This window comes from Peromyscus leucopus, chromosome 5, assembly GCF_004664715.2.
Source record: "Peromyscus leucopus breed LL Stock chromosome 5, UCI_PerLeu_2.1, whole genome shotgun sequence".
Classification (NCBI taxonomy): domain Eukaryota; kingdom Metazoa; phylum Chordata; class Mammalia; order Rodentia; family Cricetidae; genus Peromyscus; species Peromyscus leucopus.
Window position 1 is genome coordinate 56,325,764 of NC_051067.1, and position 26,152 is coordinate 56,351,915.

Consider the following 26,152-nt stretch of genomic DNA (forward strand, 5'->3'; position numbering starts at 1 on the left):
ACAGAAGGGGTGGATCTGGATGGGAAGGGAGTTATGAAGGGGCAGAGGGAGGTAAATGGGGTATCAGGATTAACTGTATAAAAAATCTTTTTTTTTTCAATAAAAGGGAAGAAAGAATTCTCTCTTTTATAAATAAGTTAACTGGCTCTCATTTTATCCTCACTTGTGGAAAGCAGCTTAACTCCTCCCACATGTCATGAACTATTCTTTAGCCTAGAAGGCAGAGGAAGAGCGACCATTACTTAAAGGACCTGTAAAGAAGAACATCAAGCAGAGACAGCTTATCCTGAAGAGCGACAGAAGATGAACTCCAAGTGTCAAAGTGTGGAACTGAATGATGGACACTTCATTCCTGTGCTGGACTTTGGTACTGCTCTACCTTTAGAGGTAAAAACAGTGATGCGTGGTTTGAAAATTCAGAGGAAATAGAACCAGAATAAATGTAAATCTATATGACTTGCAAAGTCACTCACTTCCTGGTGACTCTGGGCTTCCTGGATTCTCTCTTTCCTCGGGCTAGGTCCTGTAACAGAGACTGTTCAGAGACAGAGTGTGGTCATTAGCTTCCTGTTAATTATCTTGGAGCCATGTTTTCTTTTGTTTAAATCCATTTCCTTTTGCTTGACTTCCTGAAAATGAATATTACAGAGGCTTTAAATGTTTGCTTACAGTGTATTTTTCCTTTTGAGAAAAGTCTGTTCAGATAGGCTACCGATTCAAAAAATGGATTATGTGGTTTTTGTTAGTTTTGAATTCTAGACTAGTGTTTTGTAAGAAGAATGGTTCTTCATGTTCTATAGATTTTTAACTATTCTTGAGTGACTGATACTTTTTAATTTCAGGATAGGGGTTTGTGGTGTAAAAATCTCAAAATTTAATATGATTGTATTTTTATATTTCTTCTGTTGCTTCATATGCTTTGAGAGACATATTTTAAAAGTTATTTCCCACATAGAAGCTGTTATCTAATTATCTTTGTCTGTTGTAGTACTTTTTATTGTAAGTGATACATGGAACCAGTTTATGTGCCCATCATTCAGTAAATAGATAAGGAAAATGTACTATGTCACTCCTGGCTAAATATCCAAGAACATCAAATGAACATATTATGGAAATACTTGCTCATTAGTCTTTATTGTATCACTATTCACAGTATTTAAGTTATGAATCCAACCTAGGTCCCCAACAATAGAACAAATATTTTATATATATATATATATATATATATATATATATATATATATATATTCATTCAAGCACAAAGATGACTAAGGTTTTGTTGTTTTTAAGAAAAAGAATAAAGGTAAAAGTAATCATATAAAGCAAAGAAATCCATTCTCAAAAGGACAAATATGTTTCCTCTGATTTACAGTTCCTTGATTTTATACAGGTACACAAGATCATGTGTGTAGATATGTCTATCATAAAGTGAAATTGTTTAAGTTAATGAAGGGGATTAATGTGGAGGAAATGAAAAGGAGGAAGGGGACCTGGCAGTGGTGGCACACACCTTTAATCCCAGTACTCGGGAGGCAGAGGCAGGCCGATCTCTGTGAGTTCGAGGCCAGCCTGGGCTAGAGAGTGAGTTCCAGGAAAGGTGCAAAACTACACAGAGAAACCCTGTCTCAAAAAAAAAAAAAGAAAGAAAGAAAGAAAAGAAAAGGGAGAAGGGAAGGAACACAGTGTTGGGTGGGGCATATGCTCAACATTATATGCTTGTATAAAAATGTTCTTATGTAACATGGTACCATATGCAGTAGATATACACAATAAAAGTATTTTAAAGCATAGATAAAACATCTCATCTATTCATTGTGAATTATTCATTTATAAAAGAAAATGGTATTCTTTTATTTGTAGTGACATAGATCCAACTGTTGTATACATTCCTATGATTGTCTGCTAAAGGGAAACATTAGTTACTTATGCTGTCTCAGAATAGGACACTATAACAAGTTAACTTGAATAATAAACATCACTAGAGGCTGAGGCTCGAAATGACAGGGGATGGACAATGATCAAGAGAGTTTATGTGCCAGGAATGAAAAAGCAGTTGGATAGAAAAAGTAAGTGTTTCAACAATTCTCGCTCATATAAACCCTCCTCTTTCTCACTAATTAGACTCCCAGTGCTCCACCCGGGGCCTAGACGTGGATGTCTGCATCCAGATTCCTCAGTCCTTGAATGGGGTTTATGGCACAACTATTAGGGTGTTTGGCCATCCAATATGCAGGGACGCTTGGCTCAATCTGGGAGGAGGGGACTGGACCTGCCTGGACTGAGTCTATCAGGTTGATCCCAGTCCTCGGGGGAGACCTTGATCTGGAGAAGGTGGGAATGGGGGGTGGGCTGGGAGAAAGGGGAGGGGGCAGGAAGGGAGAGAACAAGGGAATCTGTGGCTATTATGTAGAACTGAATAGTATTGTAAAATAAAAAATAAAATATATAAAATAAAGAAAGAGTAAGTGTTTGTGTCTCTTAGTTTGGAGGAAGAGTGTAGTTTGCAATAATTTAACATGTATTTCTCAGTATCTAAATTTAAAGAAAATAAGGAAGGAAAATGGACAGAAATTATAAGCCATGTCAAATGTGGGCTGTCCCTATTTCTTCAGGGTGCATGGTCACTGAACACCGTTAGTATATGAAATTAATACATATTAACTGAAACAGAATTTTGAAAAAAAATCTAGTTTTAAAGATCAGAAGCATGTTGATGTTCAATGTTTCATACATTCTCAAACTCTTTTCCTATTAAGTTGCAAGTTTGTCTACATAAATTATATACAAAAAGAGTAAAAAAGAAAACTAGCTGTCAACTTCCTCAATTGCAAGTTGATTGTAACCAGAGAGATTTTTATACTTATTTTTTTGTTGAAGATATTTTACACTTTTATAAATCCAACTTGTAAAGATATTAGTACAATAATGTTTCTAAAATAAGATATGTGAGTCATTTAACTTTGGTGCTCTGCTTTGAGTTTGACTTATTATTGATGTGGGATGGTCTGTATGTCAAATTGCTCTGATTGGTCAATAAATAAAACACTGGTTGGCCAGTGGCCAGGCAGGAAGTAGGTGGGACAAGGAGAGAGGAGAAAGCTGGGAAGCAGAAGGCGGAGAGACACTGCAGCCGCCGCCATGACCAGCAGCATGTGAAGACGCCGGTAAGCCACCAGCCACGTGGCAAGGTATAGATTTGTGGAAATGGTTAATTTAAGATAAAAGAACAGTTAACAAGAAGCCTGCCACAGCCATACAGTTTGTATGCAATATAAGTCTCTGTGTTTACTTGGTTGGGTCTGAGCGGCTGTGGGACTGGAGGGTGACAAAGATTTGTCCTGACTGTGGGCAAGGCAGAAAAACTCTAGCTACATATTATGTCATTTTCTTTATATGATATGGGCTAAGTAGATGTTCCCATGTCTTATTTTTGTGGCTGTTGATTTTTCCCAGAAGTATCACTCTGCAAACAGGCTGGTCTTGAAGCTTTAATCCCCTGGGCCTTTCCCGTGCTGTTATTACAGATTTTGGTTGCAGAACTAACTCCATTAACTATTCTTGGTGCAAAAGAAACAACTAGAAATAAAAATGGGACAATAACCTAGCAGAAATGAGGAACTTAGTAATGGAATTTAGACATAATTGATCTGTGTTCAACATGTTGGACTTAGTACATAATAGTACAAACAATTCTTTGCAATGAAAGTGTAGAACTGGAGAGTTTACTTGCCTGGAATGAAAGCTGATTTCCAGTAATGTGATTAGCCTGACCACAGATGTATGTCTATAGACTGGTTCTAGATTTTAGAATTCACTTTTTTGTTCTATAAATTTATTCTTTTTAATTTTGTTTGTTCTCTTTCTTATCTCCTCTTTTTTCTCTCATTGTCCTCTCTCTCTCTCTCTCTCTCTCTCTCTCTCTCTCTCTCGCTTGCTCGCTCTCGCTGTGTGTGTGTGTGTGTGTGTGTGTGTGTGTGTGTGTGTGTACTTGTTGTGTTCCATTGTGGAGGACAGAGAGCAGCAGTCTTAGGTCATTTCTCTTCCACCATTTGGGTCTAGGGTTTGAAAAAGGGTCATTAGGACTGTTGATAAGTTCTTAACCTGTTGAGTCATCTCAATGAACTAAAATGTTTTTAAAGTGTCCAAAGGACAATGATCAACAATGACAAGAATTGCTTAAATTTCTGTGGAGGAAAGTAGAATAAAAGGCAGGAGAAGATTGGGAGCACTTGAGAAATCAAAAGAGGCAAAAGGTGATATCTAGAGAAGAAAGCAGGTGTGTCATTGTGTGTCGTAATTTCATTGATAAAACTAAGAACACTGATTTCATAATATGTGTGGCAATTTACTGCCTGGACAAGCACTGGGGCTCTCATAAACGAACTTTGATTTGGAGACAAAACTTGGGGATGTGGTAAGTCAAGTTTTATGTAACAAACTAAAAATGAAGATCTTTGAATGGAGGCTCTAAACAGTATCCATTTAAACACCAGAGCACCCTTTGTGAATTCAGTGTTTGGGTAATTTGATGAGTTCTGTCTTCTTTTCCTGAAAGAAAGCTCATGGAAGATCTACAGTATAAGAATATGTAAGAATTAAGTTTGTAGGAAGAAACCAAATGAGCATTTAAATTACCTCAAACAGCTAGAGAAAGATTTACTTTATGCGAGAAAAGGGACTATCAAGTTTTGGCCACACTATGATCATGGAACAGGACCTAGTCACTCAATGACCAGAGTACAAGGGAAACACAGATGCTGTCTTTTAAGCTGTATTTTTGTAGCTAAGGAAAAGGAAGAGGAAATGAAGGAGCATTAGCGACAGATTAGAGAAGTTATTCTTTTTTTTTCTTAAATTAGCTGTTTTTCTTGAAACTAGAGGGTCTGTTATCTTTTCACAATCATCAGTTATTTAAGGGAAGGGTCAGCTGTTTTTCTTCTGAAATCATCAAATAGCTGACTTCCTGGAACTTTGACAGTTTTATGGTCTTGGCTTGGGGGTGGGTGGAATTCCCTTACACTTCATTTAATTTTTATGTCAATTGGAGCATATTTTCCAGTGTAAATTTTGTTTATTATTCTTATGATTCCCTGTAGTAAATCCTGGATCCTAGGTGCTAGTTGAGCCCTCATTTGGCAATGTTCAACCTGTGCTTGGCAAGAACAGATGAGGTTCCCAGATTGCCTCACTCTTGATACCACATCGACAAATGTCACAGTAAACATACATGTAGTCTTTGCCTCAAAAGATGTGGGGGAAAATTAATACCAGATCAGGTCATGTTTTGTGCCAGAATACATTCTGAATTATGAATATCTGTCTATAAACCTTTTGTTTCTCCTCAGATTCCCAGGAGTAAGATTAAGGAGCTCACCAAAATAGCTATAGATGCTGGCTTCCGTCATTTTGATTCTGCTTCTGTTATAAAACTGAAGGTTATGTGGGAGAGGTCATACGAAGCAAGATTGCTGATGGCACTGTGAGGAGAGAAGATGTATTTTACACAACAAAGGTACTGTTTACATAATGTACCTGTGAATGAACCATGATATCTGATGTTCACAGGATTAGATCAGTAATTGATAGTGAACAGTACTTACTGGTTTATATTTTACTTGCATAAATTTGCATATTGGATACAGTGTTGATTGACAGAGAATGGTTTTCTCATTATTGCTGTATTTAGATTCATGAATTTAATTTGATTTGATGCCTCTCATTCTGACATCTAAGTTCATAGGAATATGATGTAAACTGGACTATGGAAGAGAGTTGGTAGCCTTGCTTATCTCCTGGATATCTTTCTAAAAGTTCTCATTACTCTCAAAATTTTCGATACTTTTATCAATGAGAGAAAATAAGATTAGATTTTGGATGTTAAGCAAGATGTAACTAATATAGCATTAAATAAAATGTTATAACTATTTTCCCTACAATTACATATATTAAAAATTACATAGGCAGACAGTGACAGAGATAGGCCCCCCAGATTGACATCCATCCATATGTGCATACTAAATAAGCAAAACAGCACACACATATGCAGATACCCCCACCACAAACTATTTCATATTAAGTTGCCTGGATAAGAGTATTAGACTCTCACTGTGCATTTTAAATCCAGTTAAAACATAATATTGATGATGAGCATTATTATTTCTTGATTAAAATATTGGGTCTTGAGTAATTTCCAAGATTAATTCATAATAAACATAAAAGATGTGCATGGCTAGATCAGATTAAAGAACATTTGGGAAGAAGTAGAATATTCCCCCTGTGCACATCAATTTCAAATCAGTAGAAAAATGTCTCCATGTTAGGTAAAGTAAATGAACTATCACAATTTATTACTTCAACCTGAATTCCACCCTCTACTATAGGTCTGGTGTAATTGTCTTTGCCCAGAACTAGTGAGGTCTTCTTTGGAGCAGTCACTGAAGAAAGTTCAGCTGGATTATGTGGACCTGTATCTCATGCATTACCCAGTGGCCCTGAAAGTATGTTGTTTGAATCTCCAGAAACATTTCATTTAGAGTAGTTTATATTTATGATGGTTTAGTAATGCAGCAACTATAGGTTCTATGCATCTAAAAAAAAACAACTCCTGCTATGGCACAGCGATCACAGTAGTTGAGAGGACAGAATGCTTGTAAGATTCAGAGGAGTAGAAAGTTTTCTGTGAGATGGCATCTTCTAGAGATATCAGAGAAGCTATATTCATGAAGTCTTACAAACATGCCAACTAAAGAAGATCTGAGCAAGGACCAGTAGTCGTGTTAATACTAAAGGGGAAATCTCATGAGGCCTCAGCACTAGACAAAGAACTAGAGGCAACTAAGGAATAAGAGCAAGAGAAATAATTTTCTTCAGGGAAGAGATGCCAAATTGGTTATCCACCTACTGGAAAGCCCTAAAGAATGATAAAAGTCAACTAGGATACTCCACAATGACCCAGAGATGCAATATTTATGAATACATACAATAGATATAAGAAAATAGAACCACTGGGCAGTGATGGAGCATGCCTTTTATCCCAGCACTCGAGAGGCAGATCTCTGTGAGTTCAAGGCCAGCCTGGGCTACAGAGTGAGTTCCAGGACAGGCAACAAAACTACACAGAGAAACCCTGTCTCAAAAAAAAAAAACAAAGAAAGAAAGAAAGAAAGAAAGAAAGGAAGGAAGGAAGGAAGGAAGGAAGGAAGAAAGAAAGAAAGAAAGAAAGAAAGAAAGAAAGAAAGAAAGAAAGAAAGAAAGAAAGAAAGAAAATAGAATTCTACCACGCAAGAGAATTTCATATAACTCTACATTCACAATACATGACAAATATAATTAAATTAAATATGACCCATCTATCTTATGGAGGCTCAGTTTTCAGCAATCCCTTTCCCTTGGATCATTGCTTCAGGTTGGAAAAATGTGTTTGTTGAGAGGTTACTTTAACATTTGCTTCTGTTCCAGCCAGGAGAAGATGAGTACCCAGTAGATGAACATGGAAAACTAATATTTGACATAGTGGATCTCTGTGCAACCTGGGAAGTGAGTACTGGGATTAAGGAGCACAGTGGGGTGTGCAGGGAGAGAAAAAATCAGACCACAATTTCGTACATGAAAATGGGGTGTGTCTTCTGTGTTGGGGGTTATTTCTAAGGTCTGTTTTGTTTAAGAGCTGGGGTAGCATGCATGACTTTAATGTACTAGAAACAAAGGAGTTATGCAACCACATAAAATATTTTGTGACCATCGTTTCTTCTTTAGGCAATGGAGAGGTGTAAGGAGGCAGGACTGACCAAGTCCATCGGGGTGTCCAACTTTAACCGCAGGCAGCTGGAGACAATCCTGAACAAGCCAGGGCTCAAGTAGAAGCCTGTGTGCAACCAGGTGGGGATCCTCAGCCTCTTCTCCTTGTTGTTCATTTCTTTGTTTCCCTTCTTGCCACTGGTCAATAGGTACTCTTTTAGCATTCATCTTAGATGGGGAACAAACAAGCTAACAGCACAGTATTTATGTATAGGATATTTACAATCATAGATTGTGTTTCACTCTGTGAAGTCTTAGTGGAAAACATTGGCAGATCCTTTTCTTGTATTTTAGAGAGGTATGGATGATCAATGTAGACTCTAGTCATTCATCACACTCTGAGGAAAGGTGAACTTATACCTGATATGGTAAGAATGAACGATGATTAACGGGGAAAAGCTGTAAGGAACTGTGCTTAGATAAGACTGAGAAAGCTTGAGATGTCCAGAAAACAAGGATGTTGTGAAATTAACAGATGATGCTGGTCTGGGTTTCTGTAGGGTTCATATACTTTGTTGATTATGAACCAAGACTTAGCTACATTAAGAATTACAGCAGACTACAATTCTCATCTAGGTTAGAGGGAAGAAGTTTGGCGATATTAATTGGGTTTGTAAAATTAATACTCAGAACTTTGAACAATACTTCAGCTGACTTTGTTTCTGAGCATATTTCAATTTTTTCTCCTGGTTTGTGGCATCAAATAGTGTGAAAAAACTTCCTTGTATCTGTGGCTCCGTTCTCTTGGGTATTTATAACAACTTTCAGTAGACAAGATAAGGTCACATATAGGAAATGAGGGTATATGCTATTTATGTTCTTGGCATATAAGGATCAAATCACTAGATATTCAAATAAGAAAAATAATGTGACAATTTTTATGTAATTTTATGATAATTTTAAAGCACTTAAGAAATTTGAATGGATGGTACAAATCTTGGATATTTCTTCATCTATGTCCAAAATTGTTGACATTTTGCAAGTCTGCAAATTATAGTAACATATATATGATTACACATTAATATATGTGTGTAATATGTTGCCAAACCTTTCAAAGTTAGATGCACATATCACTATATCAACCTCAAATGATCTCATAAATCTTCTCCTAGGAATGAAGACATATTATTTTATGATTTGATTTGCATTATGAGAACTGAGTTTATAACATTCCTTTCTATATGTCTTCTTTTCTTGTATATGTGCTTATGGAGTACATACAGTGTGTGCAGATGTATATGTGGAGGCCTAAGGTTGATGTTAGAAGTCTTCCTCTACAGCTCATTCCTTGAAACATGCTTTCTCATTCAAACCCATTTTGAATAAGGCTAGTCTTGCAGTCTTGCTAACTGGGTCTCTTCTTGGATCATTTGTCTCTGCCCTCAAACTATAGAAATATGGGCAGAGCAGTCTGCCCATCTCAAATAAATGTAGGTTCTTGGAGTCTGAATTCCAGATCCCCTTCCTTGTGTAGCTATTGCTTTAACTACAGAGCCATCTCTCCAGCTCGCATGCTGTTATGAATTATCAGTTCACAGTAAAATTTCTCTGTTCCCCAAATAACATTAGGTAGTTCTTCTCTCATCAAGGTAAAATTGGTATTTATACATCTTTCCCAAATATTTTCCCAGCTTTTTATACTTTCATGTAGACCAGTGTTTTCCCAAATGACATCTAGGAAGAATACTTAAAATACTGGATTGATTCAGATATTTATATTTTAATGAAAGATAGTTTTTCAACCACTGAATGCTTATATAATGAGGAATTGAGTTTGAATAACCTATGACACATAATGTTAATTTTTTTTTTGCCAAGGAAACATCCTCCAATGTTCCAATGTTCACATGGGAGTCGATAAAGTATCATGTACTGATACAATGTCCTGCTGTTCATGATGTTCCATTGACAGTGTGGTAATGCTAATAGTCTCAGGCAGATCTCTTCTTTTTCAACATTTTTTCCTCCATTGTAAATACTGTGACTTGGGTACATGATGATTTAGAAGAAGGAATTCATACTTTATGATGAACTGTCACATAATATTTGTGAATCCATCAAAGATATTTGCCTGAGTCAATTATTTTGCTTCAGTTTGACAATACTAATTCTCCCTTTCAGCTTTATCCTTACTTGTTCTTTTATTGTATATGAAAGAAAATTCATATAGCAAGTTCAGTTCCACTATTGGTAAATTTATACCTTTAGTATAAATGTTCTGAAAAAGGAGTTGCTATAGTAACTACAATTGATAATGACCTGGAGTTTTTCTTTTTCTATGTCTAATTACCTTCCTTTTTGTGTGCACATTCTTATGAAAGTATTGATTTTGAATTACTTCACTTATTTGGATTAACTTTTAGTTTTCAGTTCTTGCTAAAATCTGCCAAATTTGAGGTTTCTACCCAACTGGCTTTTTCAACCTATAGACCTTACAGTTCATGCTTTGTTGTACTATTTAATAGTCAAAACTTAGTAATTCTGTTCCCTATTCTTCATCGAGGCTCTGTCATGATTCTGCCTACAGAAGATGATTATTTGCACATAGGATTTTGTGCAAAGTTTGATTGAACTCAAAATAGTTGTTTTTAACTGTTCCTAGGAACATAAGGCATTATAGTTTTTAAATTAAAATATGGAGAATTGAATGGAAATTATGGGTAGTAATGGGGAGTGAGAGTGAATAGGATCAAAGTACAAAATGAAATTATATAAACATGTCTTTATGAAACCCATCAGTACAATAAATGTATTGATAAAACATATATATCATGGGGCCAGTGAGACAGAAGAGTGAGTAAATTCATTTACTGCCAAGATAGAACACCTGAGTTTGATCCTTCCCATGACGGAAGGAAAGGACTGACTCACACAAGTTGTCCTAGGACCTCCAAAAGCATACTGTGGTACATGTGCACACATATGTACACACACACACACACACACACACACACACACACACACACACACACACACGAGTCTCCTAAATTCTGGAGTTAGAGCTATGAACAAAGACAGTATTTTCTTTCAAATATTTAAAAAATTGTATATGTTTTTTTGAACATTTATATATGTTCCTTGGATAAACCCCCCATTTATCCTTTATTATTCCCTTCTCTACCCACACACAAACCCCTTCTACTTCCAAGGAACCTCTATTTTCATAACGTTTTAAAATGACCCGCTGAAATTGATCAAAGTTTCTTGAATAAGAATGAGTTGGGGGGCCGGGCGGTGGTGGCACACGCCTTTAATCCCAGCACTCGGGAGGCAGAGCCAGGCGGATCTCTGTGAGTTCGAGGCCAGCCTGGGCTACCAAGTGAGTTCCAGGAAAGGCGCAAAGCTACACAGAGAAACCCTGTCTCGAAAAACCAAAAAAAAAAAAAAAGAATGAGTTGGGGGTTATTTGCTTAAGTCTTAGTGTTGTTATAGTCAATGCACACTTTGTTACACAAGTTGTCCTAATTCAGCTTATTGTATTTTAACAGTTTTCTTTAAATCAATGTTAATATTCATGTAATGTGGTATCTTTATTCATTCCTCTGCAGGTAGAATGTCATCCTTATCTCAACCAAATGAAACTTTTAGATTTCTGCAGGTCAAATGACATTGTACTGGTTGCCTATGGTGTCCTGGGAACACAACGATATACAGGATGATAATGTGGTTATTAAAAATTAAACATAAAAGCCGGGCTGAGGTGGAGCACAACTTTAATCCCAGTACTGGAGAGGCAGAGCCAGACAGATCTCTGTGAGTTGAGAGGCCAGCCTAGTCTACAGAGCCAGACCCAGGAAAGACACCAAAACTACATAGAGAAACCCTGTCTCAAAAAACCAATAAACCAAAAAAATTAAAATTAAACATAAGTTAGCAACTGTTGTTGACATGCCTATAGTCCTGCAGTTCTAAGTCCATACTCTGTGATCTGGAAGCAGAGATAGTTTGCATTTTGGAGAGAATGAAAGATGATATTGGTGGTACCAGTTTAGAAACACACTTGGGAAAACCCATTGTCTATGGCCATCTTCATTCATATTTCAAACTTCTTTACATGCTATAGATTGAGGGATTTACCCCCCTTATATCTCATTCCAGGGTGAACCAGAACTCCCCTGTTCTCTTGGATGAACCAGTTCTTTGTTCCATGGCCAAAAAATACAATCAAACTCCAGCCTTGATTGCCCTGCGCTACCAGTTACAGCGTGGGATTGTGGCCCTCAACAGCACTCTCAATGAAAAGCGGGTCAAAGAGAACACAAAGGTGATAATGAGGCTGTGGGCTTCAAAATTGTTCATACTGATTCATTATTTGTACTTCTTTAGAAACTCGGGAGCCTGTATCAGCCTTGTCCTTCTACCTTGCTTTCCCAGGCTTTTGTCCTTTATATACATTTGAAGGGTTTTATCCTGCTCTGTAATAGCATCATAACTTTTGTTGTAATATAGAACTAGAATTAGGTTGAAGATAGATTTCTTGTCTTAGCATCACATTGGTAATGCACCTAGTAACCTTAAGTGAATGAAATGACCCTTTGTCAGCTGAAATGAGGCACCCAAACTAGATAATCTTAGGTCTGCAAATTATTTGTGTTCTGGTTCATATTTTCCTGCATATACATTTATTTTAACACCCAGGTATTTAACGTCTTTAAATTTAATTTTCTGTCAAGTATCTTCAAATCTGGTAGAAAGTAACTTTCTTTTCAAAGAGGAGGTCATTTATTTTTATCATGAATAGTTGTATGAGTTCAAGGAACAACCCAATTCCATGTATGGGCTCCATATAAAAACATTTATGCAATTAATTGTTCTTTGTAGGGATTCCATATATAAAAATATTTGTGCTACTATTTGTTCTGTGGTTAGAATTTTTCCTGTCTCATCTGACCTCAGAGAGGTTTTCTCCTCTTGGATGGGTTCCCTCATGTCTGCTCCAGGACATAGTAGAGCACTGTTTGCAGTAGAGCCTGCTTCATCTCCATGTAGTTCCTTGGCCTCTCCAGCTCTTGTCTTCATAGTTCTTAATGCTTCTTCCAAGCAGCTTTGGTTTTACTTCACCACTTTGCACAATTTCAAATTAGTTTCTGAGTTCTTGGAAAGGGCTTTCATGTATGATTATGTTCTAATCTAGATCAGGAATACCATTACTTCTGGCATATTCTACTGGCACAGTGCACTACAACCAGGGAAGTATGAAGACATGCAGGAAAAGCTTCTTCCACATTCTAATTCAAATGGCTATATATTCACAAAATAGAGTGGACACTGCAAGACATGTAGTAGACATTCTTATAATCTTTTACAATTTTTATATATTTTATTAAAATATAATTATACTACATTCTTCTTCCATTTTCCTTTCTCCATCCCCTTTCCAGTTCCCTACCTCTAACTTCTCCCATATCCCTCCATTGTCAAATTGATAGGCCCTTATTTCTCAATTATTATTGTTACAAATATCTGTATATAAGTGTTAGTATTTAACATTGCATAAATTAAACATGCTGAGTCCATTTTTGTTAATGGTGCTTATATGGCTTCAAGGCTGACCCCTTTGTATTGGGCAACCAATTAAGAGAATGACTTTTGGGAAAGGCTAACTCTTCCTCTGGAATTACTATATGCTTATTGTCAATCCATTAACTATGCTGTTATATTCTGGAAATTCATTGGTTTCAGCTTCTTAGGTGAATTTTGAAACTTTTTCTAAAAAAAAAAAAAAAGCTCTCCTTTTCTAATTTTTCTAATTTTCGTTATTTATTAACATGAACAGGAATTCCTTCTCTATAGACTCATATTCTTCATGACTTTCTTTTGTGGTTGACTGGCATAAGCATTCCTGTGTGGAACACACCAATATTCTTCTCTATTATTTTGAAAATGTTATCCTCTGTTCTTTCCACCTCATTTTTTTTGTTCTACCAGAATTGCTCGTTTATGATTTCAAGTGTCAGCCAAAGCATACTTTCAATTTGAAAATGGCTAACAAAATTCACCATTCCATGATTATGGATCTCTCCTCACTCTTGTGGTCAGTTAACATATTTTACCTAATGCATTAATTATCTGGAAATGAGTTTGGCTCTCCCAAATGACAATGCTTCTCACTTTTGCTCTTACTTAAACATAGCTTGATGATATTTGGTGTCTGTTATTTTACATTTTCATATTTTCTGTGGAGATTTTTTTTAATTTGCAATAAATGCCTGCATACATCATGCACAGTAGAGTCCAGCTTTGCAACCACTTTTTCACGAGCTAATGCTGTTCTATTACTGAGGTCTTACCAAGAAGTGAGAGGAAAAAAAAAAAAAAAAACGGGAACTTGAAATATCTTGAGTAGTTAAATTTCTTGTGCTTTTTAGGTCCAGGGAGTTTTCTGGAGTTTTAGGTTGAGTTTGTTTTTGTGGATGGTTTTGTATTTTCTGATGGTAGTTTACTTTAAGGTCATCAATTTTAAAGTGGGCTGGCCTTAAGCTGGCAATGTAGATGAAGATGACCAGGAACTTCTAAACTTAGTTCTGCCTTTTATAGTCTAAGTGGTGGGATTATAGATGTGTGTCATCACACCTAGCTTGCTTTGGTTATTTATGCATTTTTTTTGAAACATAAGGTTTGGAATCCACTTGCTAACTTCCAACCAGAGTGTTTAAGTCTGCCTTTGATATCATGTCTGTTCATTATTTTGGAGACTGTGGGTTTTTGACAGTACTGTGATGTCCAACCCATGATCATTTTATTGGAATTTTCTATTATGTAGATAATATGTTACATACTATACAAACTATCATAATTTTCATAATAAATAATCTGATTGTATTCTGTCTCATTTATACATAGAAACCACTTAATTTTGTGATTTTCTTGATATCTTTTTTGTTTTAATAACTTTCAAATATTCAGGTGATTTTACATCCATGCCTGTCAGTTAAATGAGTAAGTAGTTGTATGATCTATATTCTTATTCTGTCATTTTCTTTTGGTATTTATTTTCAGATCACGACCAGTGATTTATGCATTCATTTGTTTCAATGCTAATAATTATAAGTGATCCTATTCATTAAACGGCCCAAACTGTATTAAAGATGACCTCCTGGAAGCCAGTTCTTAATCATTTATAAAACACCATTATTAGTAGTAGAATGTCCATTCAAGTTATGTTTAAAACAACATGCTTATATTTGATTGCTTTCTTTTCAGATGTGGAAATAAAACTATATGAATTATGATTTCTGAATTGTGTTTCACATTCAGAAAATTGCACTCCCAATTTAGGTCATCTAAGCAATGATGTTTTCTTCTTTGAATCACATCAGATTTCTTTCTTTCTCACCTTCCATTCAAATCTCTCTTGCCTGTGTGTTGTGGATAGATTCAATATGTAGATGGATTTGAATCATGCTGTCCCTGATATGTGTTTCTCACTTGGGTGTTTTGCTGAATATCTTTGTATTTTGTAAGATCTAAGATTGTTCAACATTTTTGTCATCACAGTTCAGTCTGTTGTATTTATAATGTGCCATTGACAAACATGCAGTCTAATTTTCTAAAAATTGTTCTTATCTAATAGGTTTTTGAATTCCAGTTGAGTTCAGAGGATATGAAAGTCCTTGATGGACTGAACAGAAATATGCGATACTTGAATACAACAATGTAAGTAACTTTGGCGACATGTTTTACTCCATTTATTTTCAGGGTGAATGCTTTTAAAGTTATCTAAATAAATATAAAGAAGGCAGGGGCAATTAGAGCCCAGAATTTGGAAAAAAGAACTTCTGGAATTCTTTCTAGTCTGTTCAGAGTTCTGACCTTTTTCACAGCAGCAGTGTAAGCAGACCCAGAGACACCTTAATGTGTTGTACCTAAAAGTCTGCACTGTTTCAAGGAGTATGCAGGTCAGCCTGCATCACTGCTGAATCTCCATCTTCCCTGTGGTGATAAAAATCTGTATACCCTGTAGATATGCACTGTGGACATTTCAAGGAGCCCATTGAATCATTTCCAATACCAATATCATGCCATCATGTCATTTTCTTCAGCACTTGCTTAAATTCAGATCCTAGCAAATTTATTCTATGTCATCACCTGCATGTGGAATTGTTCACTCTATTGAGGAAATTAAATGATTTTTCTTAATACTGAAAACTTTCATTTCTTTCTGATGTGCTTTTGTTTAGGACCTCAGTGTTCTAGTTTGAGAACTGCTGTCTTGATGTGTGTAATAGTACAGTGGGTTTGATTTTCTGAAATGTAAATAGGTCAATGTAGAGAACTTATAGAGAGATGTAGAAATTATAGCAAAAACATTTAAGGCCGAAGGAAATGCTGAAAGTCATTAAAGCACTTCCTTGAAAGTGTGAAGACCTGAGTTTGACATCTAGAAACCATGATTAAAATCTAAGAGCAGTAGTGTGCTCTTGTAATTCAAGCGATGTGGAGGAAAAAAACACAATAATCCCTGGGGTTGACAAGCCAGCCATCCTATGATAACTAGTGAGTATAAGGTCAATGAGAGACCCTGCCTCAAAAGAGGTGAATGCATTCTTGAGTATTACATCTAAGGATTTCCTATGTCCCTTATATTCATGTGCATACTTGTATACACACATGTGCATCTACAATCACAAATAAAGATGCACACACATATACATGGACACACATATGCATTAAAAACATGAAATAGTATATTGAAACATTTCCATTGATGTAGAGAATTTATAGCCCAAAGATGCCATATTTTTCATTCTAGAGAATTTGAGTTTGAAATGTGATGCATTACAAATGAAGGAAAGTAAGGAAAATGTATTCTCAGTCCCCATGGGAAAATTACTTCAAAATGAAAAATATGATATTTTGTAAAAATTGTAAACACAATGAAAAATTGCATGTAATAAAAATTTCTAGATACATTTTAATTTTAATAATATACTGAAAATGAATAAAGCAGTACATATTACATAGAGAGAGAACTATTATTCATATTATTATCTTCTATAAGTAATCTTTTAACTCTTTATAACGAGTGTTCCTATTTTGTTATGGTGATCTATGGTTATCTTCCTGGATGTGAGATTTTTGTCTTGGACAAATATTGTTTCTATTACTGAATAAAAAACACTATATTTTATTTGGAAGGCAGTTAATGAATGCTTGATCAATTTTTAAATTAAAATTAAATGTCAGTGTAGTAAATTTAAGCCATTTAAGCCAATGTTTCTGAAAATGAAATATTAAGTTACAAATACATTTAATACTTTTAAATTGGATAATGCATATCCCAAAATACTGATATATATATATATATATATATATATTATTCCATCTAATTTTCCTATATCATAATTATTTTAAAAAAATTTTAATTGGAAATTTAACATGCACATTTATTTGTGTTTGATCATATGATATTACAAAGACAATGAACTTCACATTTTTTTTTGTTTTGTTTTGTTTTTTTGTTTTTCGAGACAGGGTTTCTCTGTGTAGCTTTGCGCCTTTCCTGGAACTCACTTGGTAGCCCAGGCTGGCCTTGAACTCACAAAGATCTGCCTGCCTCTGCCTCCCAAGTGCTGGGATTAAAGGCGTGCGCCACCACCGCCCGGCCATGAACTTCACATTTTTATTTAATTAAAAAATTATTCTCATTTGTTTTCCTGTTATTGAAAATAGAGTCTTTTCTCATACTCTATATACTGGTTATAGTTTCCCCTCCCTGTATTCGTCTAAGTTCCTCCTTACCTCCCCTGTCCTCTGTATCTACTCCATTTCTGTCTTTCATTAGTAAAGGACAGGGTTCTAAGAGATAACAACCAAACATAACAAAATAAAATATAACAAGATAAAGCAAAAAACATCACATCTAGGCTGGACAAGGCAATCCAACAGAAGGAAAAGAGTCCAAGAGCAAGCATAAGAATCAGAGACCCATTCATTCACATTATCAGAAATTCCATAAAAATTCTAAGCTGAAATGAGCCAGAAGTAGCAATGATATTGCTACATTTTGCAGGCAATAGGAAGTCAACTGTGACACTGGACAATATCCTGAGCATAGGATATTGTCCTATGCTCTAAGCCTGACCCCACAGTGACACATATCTTCCAACAGGCCTTACCCATTCCAACAATGTTATACCTCCTAGTAGTAACACTCCTTATGAGATTATAAGGGCCAGTTATATTCAAACTACCACACTCTCCAACAACCTTTCATTTGTCCTGGTGGCAATGAGAGCAGTGTGTCACATAGTATACCCTTTTGTCTAATCAGCTTTACTAACAAATGTTTACTGCAATAAGTCATTGGTCTGGTTCATGGCCTTTGGTTTCTGGCACACCATCCTCACCAAAACTCCTCTGGGATAGCCTGTGGCCACCCTGAGTCATGGAGATCCTGCATGGCCCCAGTGGCCTGAACTGACTAGCTCAGCTACCACCCAGATTCACACAGTTGACCCACCCTAACATCTATCCCCTCTAGGGACCTGCTGGAACTAATGAAGGGATTGGTTCTATGGAATGATGCCTGCAGGATCTCCTTGAGAGTTTTTAATATAAATGGTTAGGTACCTTCTTCCTTAAAAATATTTTTTCTTATTTGTTATCTAAATTTTTTAATTGTATGCATTTTGACTACATGTTTAACTGTGCACTACATGCATTCCTAGAGCCATATGAACCAGAGGAGGGTAGAGGATTCCTGGAACTGGAGTTACAGATGGTTGTGAGCTACCATGCAGGTGTTATAAATAGAACCTGGGTCTTTTGGAAGAGCAGCCAATGTTTTCAATGGCTGAGTCATATCTCCAGTCCCTCTTTGCTATTGTTGATAGATACATGTTTGAACATTTGATTTTTCATTTTTTATATGTTGAGTACTAGGGAAAACAGGATAATCTGAATCATTCATCTATTATTTTCTTTACAAGTAGAAAGCAATGGTTTTGAAAGTAAAAGAAGAAAATTTTATACTTCCATGCTAAAATCAGCTTCATAGAAATAATTCCTTGAAGAAACAGAATGATCAAATGAATTACATATTTTCTTTGTCTCTGTAGGTTTGCTGGCCACCCTAATTATCCATTTTCTGATGAATACTAATATGTGCCGATGTCTGTCAGAAGGTTTACTGGCAGGAGACTGCTCAGGTGCTAATGTATTGGCTTGTAACTTCTACTCTGTAGCAATTCAGAATCCCCTGGAGCTACATTTCAGCTAAAACAGAAAAAATTAAAAAATATATTGTGTCATTCTGGAACCAAATAAAGACACATTCTCCAACAATTTTCAGAGTCATTGTACTACTTTAAAGCTTTATTTTTCTATGATTCATGATGTCCCCAAATTAATTTGCCTACAGGTCTGTGTACAGTGTGTGGTAGATGAAGACAGTTATTTTATAGACAGTTCTTCCATAAGAATAGGTAGTGTTTTCATCCTTTGAGGAGTAACAGTTAGAGGTATTTATTAATCTATGTTTCTCTAGCTCCCAGATGGAAAATGTATGTCATGTGGCTAGAAAGGGGAGACATAATTGAGAAGGGTGAACAATAAACCCAGAGCTACATGAAGCACTATGGGATTAGAAATGCCAAGGCTTACGGAATGGGATTTATTACATGAGGGCTGTCAGAGTGGGGTGAGAAATGAATCAGCCTCCAATTACAAGCAAAACATTCCTGGAGATAATTTTTTTAAGTATAAAATTTAAATTTGTTATAGATTTAATTATCTTATTTATTTTCATTTTATGTGCATTTGTGTTTTGGCTACATGTATGCCTGTGGGGGGGGGGAGCTGCATTCCCTGAAACTGAGTTGCAGATACCTGTGAGCTGTAACATGGGTGCTGAGAATTGAACCTGGTTCCTCTGGAGGAGCAGTCAGTGCTCTTAACCAGTGAGTCATCTCTCCAGACCCTGCAGATTAAATTACTAGTATAATAAGTGTTTGGAAACCCATTTAGATAACTATTTACTTCCTTTTGGTTTTTAGGATGGGTGGCAATTTTATTTCTAGATGAGCATTAAAATGACAATAATTTTCAAAGCCCAATATCCAGGATACTCTTTTCAGTATGCTATGGTTACTCATACTCATGCACATCCTAAAACATGGAGACACACATGTACACATAATTTGAAAAAAAGAGAACCAGGACTTAAGATGTCAAACCAGTATTCATTAAGAAAGCCAAACATGCTTCCTGCTTGGCCAGAAGCCATGCCTTCTGCCTAAACTCCAGGTAGGCTGAATTCCCAGGGATCCCCCTCACTCTCTCAACTCCCCAATTCCAATTCCCCTACCCCTCCTCATCACTGTGTCCCAAGTCCCAAGGGTGGAGACCTTGCCTTAACCAGAAGCTACCACAGTCCAGTCCTCAAGTTGAGTAGAGACTCTCTGTTAAACTACAGGACACTCTGTCTAGAAGACCAGAAAAAACAGAAAACTGTTGTAAGATATTTGATTGCACGGTGAAATCTCTGTGTTAATAAAGATCAGCCTTGAATCAGGGGGCAGATCCAGCAACTGGTTGAGAGGAATTAGCTATAAAAGCTGTGGAGGAGCCAGGAAGACAGATAGAGAGACTCACAGGAAGGAGTAGGGAGGGACTTGGAGTTTCATGGTCCTTTTGGTTTGGGATTGCTGGAGAAACACTCTCTTGCTGGGTCTCTGATCAAAGAGAAAGGTCAGCTGGTTGTTCTTCTGCCTCTCTGAGCTAACAGGTTTTCATCCCAACATCTGACTCCCAGGATTTATTGGTAAAAACAATGATAGAGACTTAGTTAAAAGCTATATTTGGCAGCGGCAGCAGATCCAGGGGAAAGGGTTGACTGAAAATCCCACCAGGCTGTGGTCTGAGTAGTGGGTGCCTACTGCAGGGACATAGGGTCCCAAACAGTAGTTAACATATCAGTAGATTCAGGTTCAGTCATTAAGCCCACTGAAAAACAACAGACACCAGGGAACAAAACACCCACTGAACAAAAACAATCTCAGAATTCAGCACCTAGACCTATAATCACACCAAACCCAGATACCAGTATAAGAATACAGTCAACAACAGCCAGAGCAATACGTCATCACCAGAACCCAACTCTCCTATTACAGCAAGCCCTGAATATTCCAAGACTGCTGAAGAACAAGTAAATGACCTTAGTACCAACTTTATGGAGATAATAGAGGTCCTTAAAGAGGAAATAAGTAAGTCCCTTAAGAATTAGAGGGAAAAGCAAACAAAAAATAAGAGGAAATAAATAAATCCATTAAAGAAAGCCAAGAAAAAAAAACAAGCAAGGAGTTGAAGGAAATAAATAAAATTGTTCAAGACCTATTAATGGAAATAAAAGCAAAAAAACCACACATTAAAGGAATATTGGAAATGAAAAATCTAGGTACATGACTAGGAACTATAGAATCAAGCATCACCAACAGACTACAAAAGGAGAAAGAGAGAATCTCAGGTGTTGAGGATGTGATAGAAGAAATAGATACATCAGTCAAAGAAAATATTGAAAATCAAAAATTTCTAAAATCTAAAAACCACAAAACATTTTGGAAATCTGGAGCATTATGAAAAGACCAAACCTAAGAATAAAAGTAGTAGGTGAAGAAGAAGAATCCCAGCTCAAACATCCAGAAAATATTTTCAACAAAATCACAGAAGAAAATTTTCCTAACCTGAAGAAGGACATGCCTATAAAGGTACAAGAATCTTATAGACTACCAAATCGATTGGAACAGAAAAGAAAGTCCCCTTGCCACATAACATTAAACATACAGAACAAAGAAATAATATTAAAAAAAACTGCAAGGAAAAAAGGCCAAGTAACTATAAAGGCAAACCTATTATATTTACACATGATTTCTAAATGGAAACTCTAAAAACCAGAAGGGCCTAGACAGATGTCTTGCAGACTGTAAGAGACCACAGATGCCAGCTCAGACTACTATGCCCAGAAAAACTTTCAATCACCACAGAAGAAGAAAACAAGGTATTCCATAATAAAAATCAAACCTGAACACTGTCTATCTACAAGTCTAGCTCTATAGACAGAATTAGAAGGAAAACTCCAACCTGAGGAGATTAACTATGCCCAAGAAAATACTGGAAATTAATAATATTACACCAGCAAAACAAAAAAGGGAAGCAAATGCACACAAATGCACACACACACACACACACACACACACTACCACCAACAGGAATTAACCAACATTGGTCATTGATATCTCTCAATATCAATAGACTCAATTTCCTAATAAAAAAGACATAGTCTTTCAAAATAGATGAGAAAACAAGACCCAACCTTCTGCTGCCTACAAGAAACACACAAAATCATCAAAGATAGACATTACCTCAAAGTAAAATGTTAGAAAAAGATTTTCAAAGAAAACGGACCTAAGAAGCAAGCTAGTGTAGCTATTCTAACTTCAAACAAAATAGACTTCAAACCAAAATTGATCAAAAGAGATGGGAAAGGACACTGCACACTCATCAAGTAAAAATTCCACCAAGATCACATTTTAGTTCTTAAGAGCTATGTCTCGAACACAAGGACACTCATGTTTGCTGTGGGATGTTCTCTATGCTGTGAATGTATTGCTCTGATTGGTTAATAAATAAAGTGCTGATTGGCCATTAGCCAGGCAGGAAGTATAGGCAGGACAAAGAGAGGAGAATTCTGGGAGGAGGAAGGCTGAGGCAGGGAGACACTGCCAGCTGCCTCCATGACAAGCGAGATGTAAGGTACTGAAAAGCCACAAGCCACATGGCAACTTATAGACTAATAGAAATTGATTAATTTAATATGTAAGAACAGATAGCAAGAAGCCTGCCATGGCCATACAGTTTGTAAGTAGTATAAGTCTCTGTGTGTTTACTCAGTTGGGTCTGAGCGGTTGCAGGACTGACAGGTGAGAGAGATTTGTCCTGACCGTGGGCCAGGCAGGACCAGGAGAACTATAGCTACACATGTTTGTAAAAGAAATACTACTAAAGCTTAAATTACACATCAGCCCTCACACATTGATAGTGACAGACTTAAATACACCACTCTCATCAACAGACAGGTCATTCAGAAAAAAACTAAACAGAGAAATACTGAGCTAACAGACATTATACACAAAGTGCACTAACAGGTATCTACAGAACATTTTACCCAAACACAAGGGAATATACCTCAGCACCTCATGCAGCATTCTCCATAATTGACTACATAGTCATAAACCAAGTCTCAAAAGATACAAAAAGATTGAAATGACCCCTTGTATCCTATCAGACCAGCATATATTATAGCTGATTTCAACAACAACAAAACTACAAGAAAACCTACAAACTAGTGGAGATTGAACAACTCTCCACTGAATGACTACTAGGTCAAGACAAAAATAAAGAAAAAAAATAAACACATCTTAGAATGAATACACAACATACTCAAATTTATGGGACACAATGAAAATTGTGCTAAGAGAAAATTTCATAGCACCAAGTGTCTACATAAAAAAAGTTGGCAATGGTAGTGAACGCCTTTAATCTTAGCACTCGGGAGGCAGAGCCACGGCTACCATGTGAGTTCCAGGAAAGGCACAAAACTACACAGAGAAACCCTGTCTCGAAAAACCAGAATAAAAAAAAAAGTTGGAGCAATTTTATCCTGGTAATTTAATAGCACATCTGAAGGCCCTAGATCAAAATGAAGCAAGCACACACAAGAGGAAGAGATGACATGAAATAAACTGAGGGCTGAAATTAATAAAATAATAGCTGAGAATTAATGAAACAGTTGCTTATTTGAGAAAATGATAAGATATTCAAAACTTTATTCAAACTTACTAAAAGACAGAGAGAATATCCAAACTATCAAAGTCAGAATGAAAAAGGGAATATAAAAACACACCAAGGAAATCCAAAGAATCACTAGGTCAGATTTTAAAAACCTATCTTCCACAAAACTGAAAAATCTAAAAGAAACGGAGAATTTTCTGCAGAGATATCATTTACCAATGTTAAATCAAGATCAGATAAGCAGCTTAAATAAACCTATAACCCCTAAGGAAATAGAAGCAGTCAATAAAAGCCTCTCAACCAAAAAAAGTCCAGGGCCAGATGACTTTAGTTCAGAATTCTAACTGACTCTCAAAGAAGAGTGAAAACTAATACTCCTCAAATTATTCCATAAAACAGAAACAAGAAGAACACTGACCTATTCATTTTTATGAGGCCACAGTCACTCTGATAACCCAAACCACACAAAGATGCAACAAAAAAGAGAATTACAGACCAATTTCCATCATGACCATTGATGCAAAAATACTCAATGAAATACTCACAAACCACATCCAAGAACATATCAAAAAGATCATCCACCATGATCACGTAGCCTTCATCCCAGAGATGCAGGGATGGTTTAATATATAAAAATCAGTTAATGTAACCTATCATATAAACAAACTGAAAAAAAAAATCCCACATGATCATCTCATTAGATGCAGAAAAAGTATTTGACAAAATCTAACAACCTTTGTGATAAAAGTCGTGGAGAAATTAGAGACACAAGGTACATACCTAAATATAACAAAGGCAATTTACAGCAATCACATAGCCAATATCACATTTAAATGGAGAGAAACTCTAAGCAATTCCACTAAAATCTGTAACAAGAGTAGGGTGTCCACTCTCTCCATATCTATTCAATATGGTACTTTACATCTTCTAGACCAATAAGACAACTGAAGGAGATTGGATATAAAAAATAATTGTGAAGCCAGGCGGTGGTGAATCCCAGCACTCGGAAGGCAGAGGCAGGCAGATCTCTGTGAGTTCGAGGCCAGCCTGGGCTACCAAGTGAGTTCCAGGAAAGGTGCAAAGCTACACAGAGAAACCCTGTCTCGAAAAACAAAACAAAAAAAAATTGTGTTCATGAAATTCATTGGATTATATTTTTTTAAAAAAATATTTGTAGAGTTCTCTGGCTCTTCAAATTCCATGATATTCTCAGGAAAGTTTCAGAATTGCCTGATATTCAGCTTTCTTTGAAATCTCCTCGCTACCTGTTGATCAGCAGCAATGCATTACATTTGGGAACATTTCTATTGGTTTTTCACCTGGTATTCATTATTCAATTGAGTGCTTTTCTTGGTGACATTAAGACCCTTTAGACATTATTTAGATATTATTTTAGCATCTAATTTTATTAATTAGAAGTTTCCAAAATGGTAAAAATCTAATCCAAGTATAATAAAAAAAAATCTACTTTCATAACAGGATCTTGAGTTCTAACTGGCTAAAATAGACATGAAAATCCTAGCTGTCCTGAATAGAAATTTACAATACTGCAATAATGGCATGAAAACAATCTTAGTAAAAATATGTTTTCTGAGTATGACTATAACATGACTTGTCAATTTAATGTCTTTAATAGTTCCAATTTCTCAGGTCCTTTTCCTTACATGTTTGTTAAAAATACAAACATTAAACTCTCTCAAGAACAGATAGTTCTGTGCATTCAATAGGATAATTTGTATAGATAATTCCTAATTGCTATTTCTAGATGTATTTCACATCATATGTTACTTTGTATTTTATATTTTTGTAACTATTATATGGTGTTCATTTCTTGATTTCTATTTCATATATTCAATACTGTCTTTTGACATTGCTACTGAGTTTTCTCTGTTGACTTTTGCATCCTAAAACTTAACTACATTTCTTTTTTAGTTCTCAGAATTTTAGGTGAAGTTTTGGAGGTTTCTATAAAACCATCTCTTCTGAAAACATGGTGCATTTGCTTCTTTTTCATTTGCATGTCCCTTATTTCTTACTCTTGCCTAGTTGTTCTCTTTAGTATTTCCATCACTCTGTTGATTAAATGGTGAATGTGGGTACTTTCATCTTGTATAAAATCTTAAAGACTTTCTGGCTTCCATATTCAATAGACTGTTACATGGTGCCCAATTGTAAATGGTCTTTATTACATTGGCTTTTGTTGCTTTTGTATTATATTTTCAGAAATTTTATCATGAAGTGATTTTAATTTTATCAAATGTCTTTTCTAAATCAGTAAAACTGCTACAAGACCTTTGTCTTTCCTTCTGTTAATGTTGATCTCATTTGAGTTTTCTATTTTTTCTTCTTTTAAAATTTTGTTCAGTCACTTGTTTGTGTCCTGCTTATCCATTTTTGACAGAATACTATGAGCAGTTGAAGCAAGGGCCGTTTCTTGCCCAAATGGCTAGCTTTTGCCACAAAGTGAGTAAGCTCCAACTGAAGGTTTTTGATGCCCATCATCTGTTTTTTGAAGTAAATTGGTGCTACAAAGAACAGACATATCTCATTATCAAGAAAAGCCTTA

The 26,152-nt window shown here is 35.9% G+C and overlaps 1 protein-coding gene across 1 annotated transcript; it reads left to right on the forward strand.

Annotated features, from left to right (window-relative positions):
* The first annotated feature begins 303 nt into the window (after positions 1-303).
* Positions 304-19,091, forward strand: LOC114707814 (aldo-keto reductase family 1 member C21-like). Its single transcript, XM_037206462.1, is given in 10 exon segments — positions 304-387; positions 5,346-5,418; positions 5,421-5,512; positions 6,381-6,497; positions 7,459-7,536; positions 7,756-7,878; positions 11,346-11,455; positions 11,896-12,061; positions 15,371-15,453; positions 18,858-19,091. Coding segments are annotated over 10 exon segments (969 nt in total). The 3' UTR covers positions 18,901-19,091.
* Positions 19,092-26,152: the final 7,061 nt, after the last annotated feature.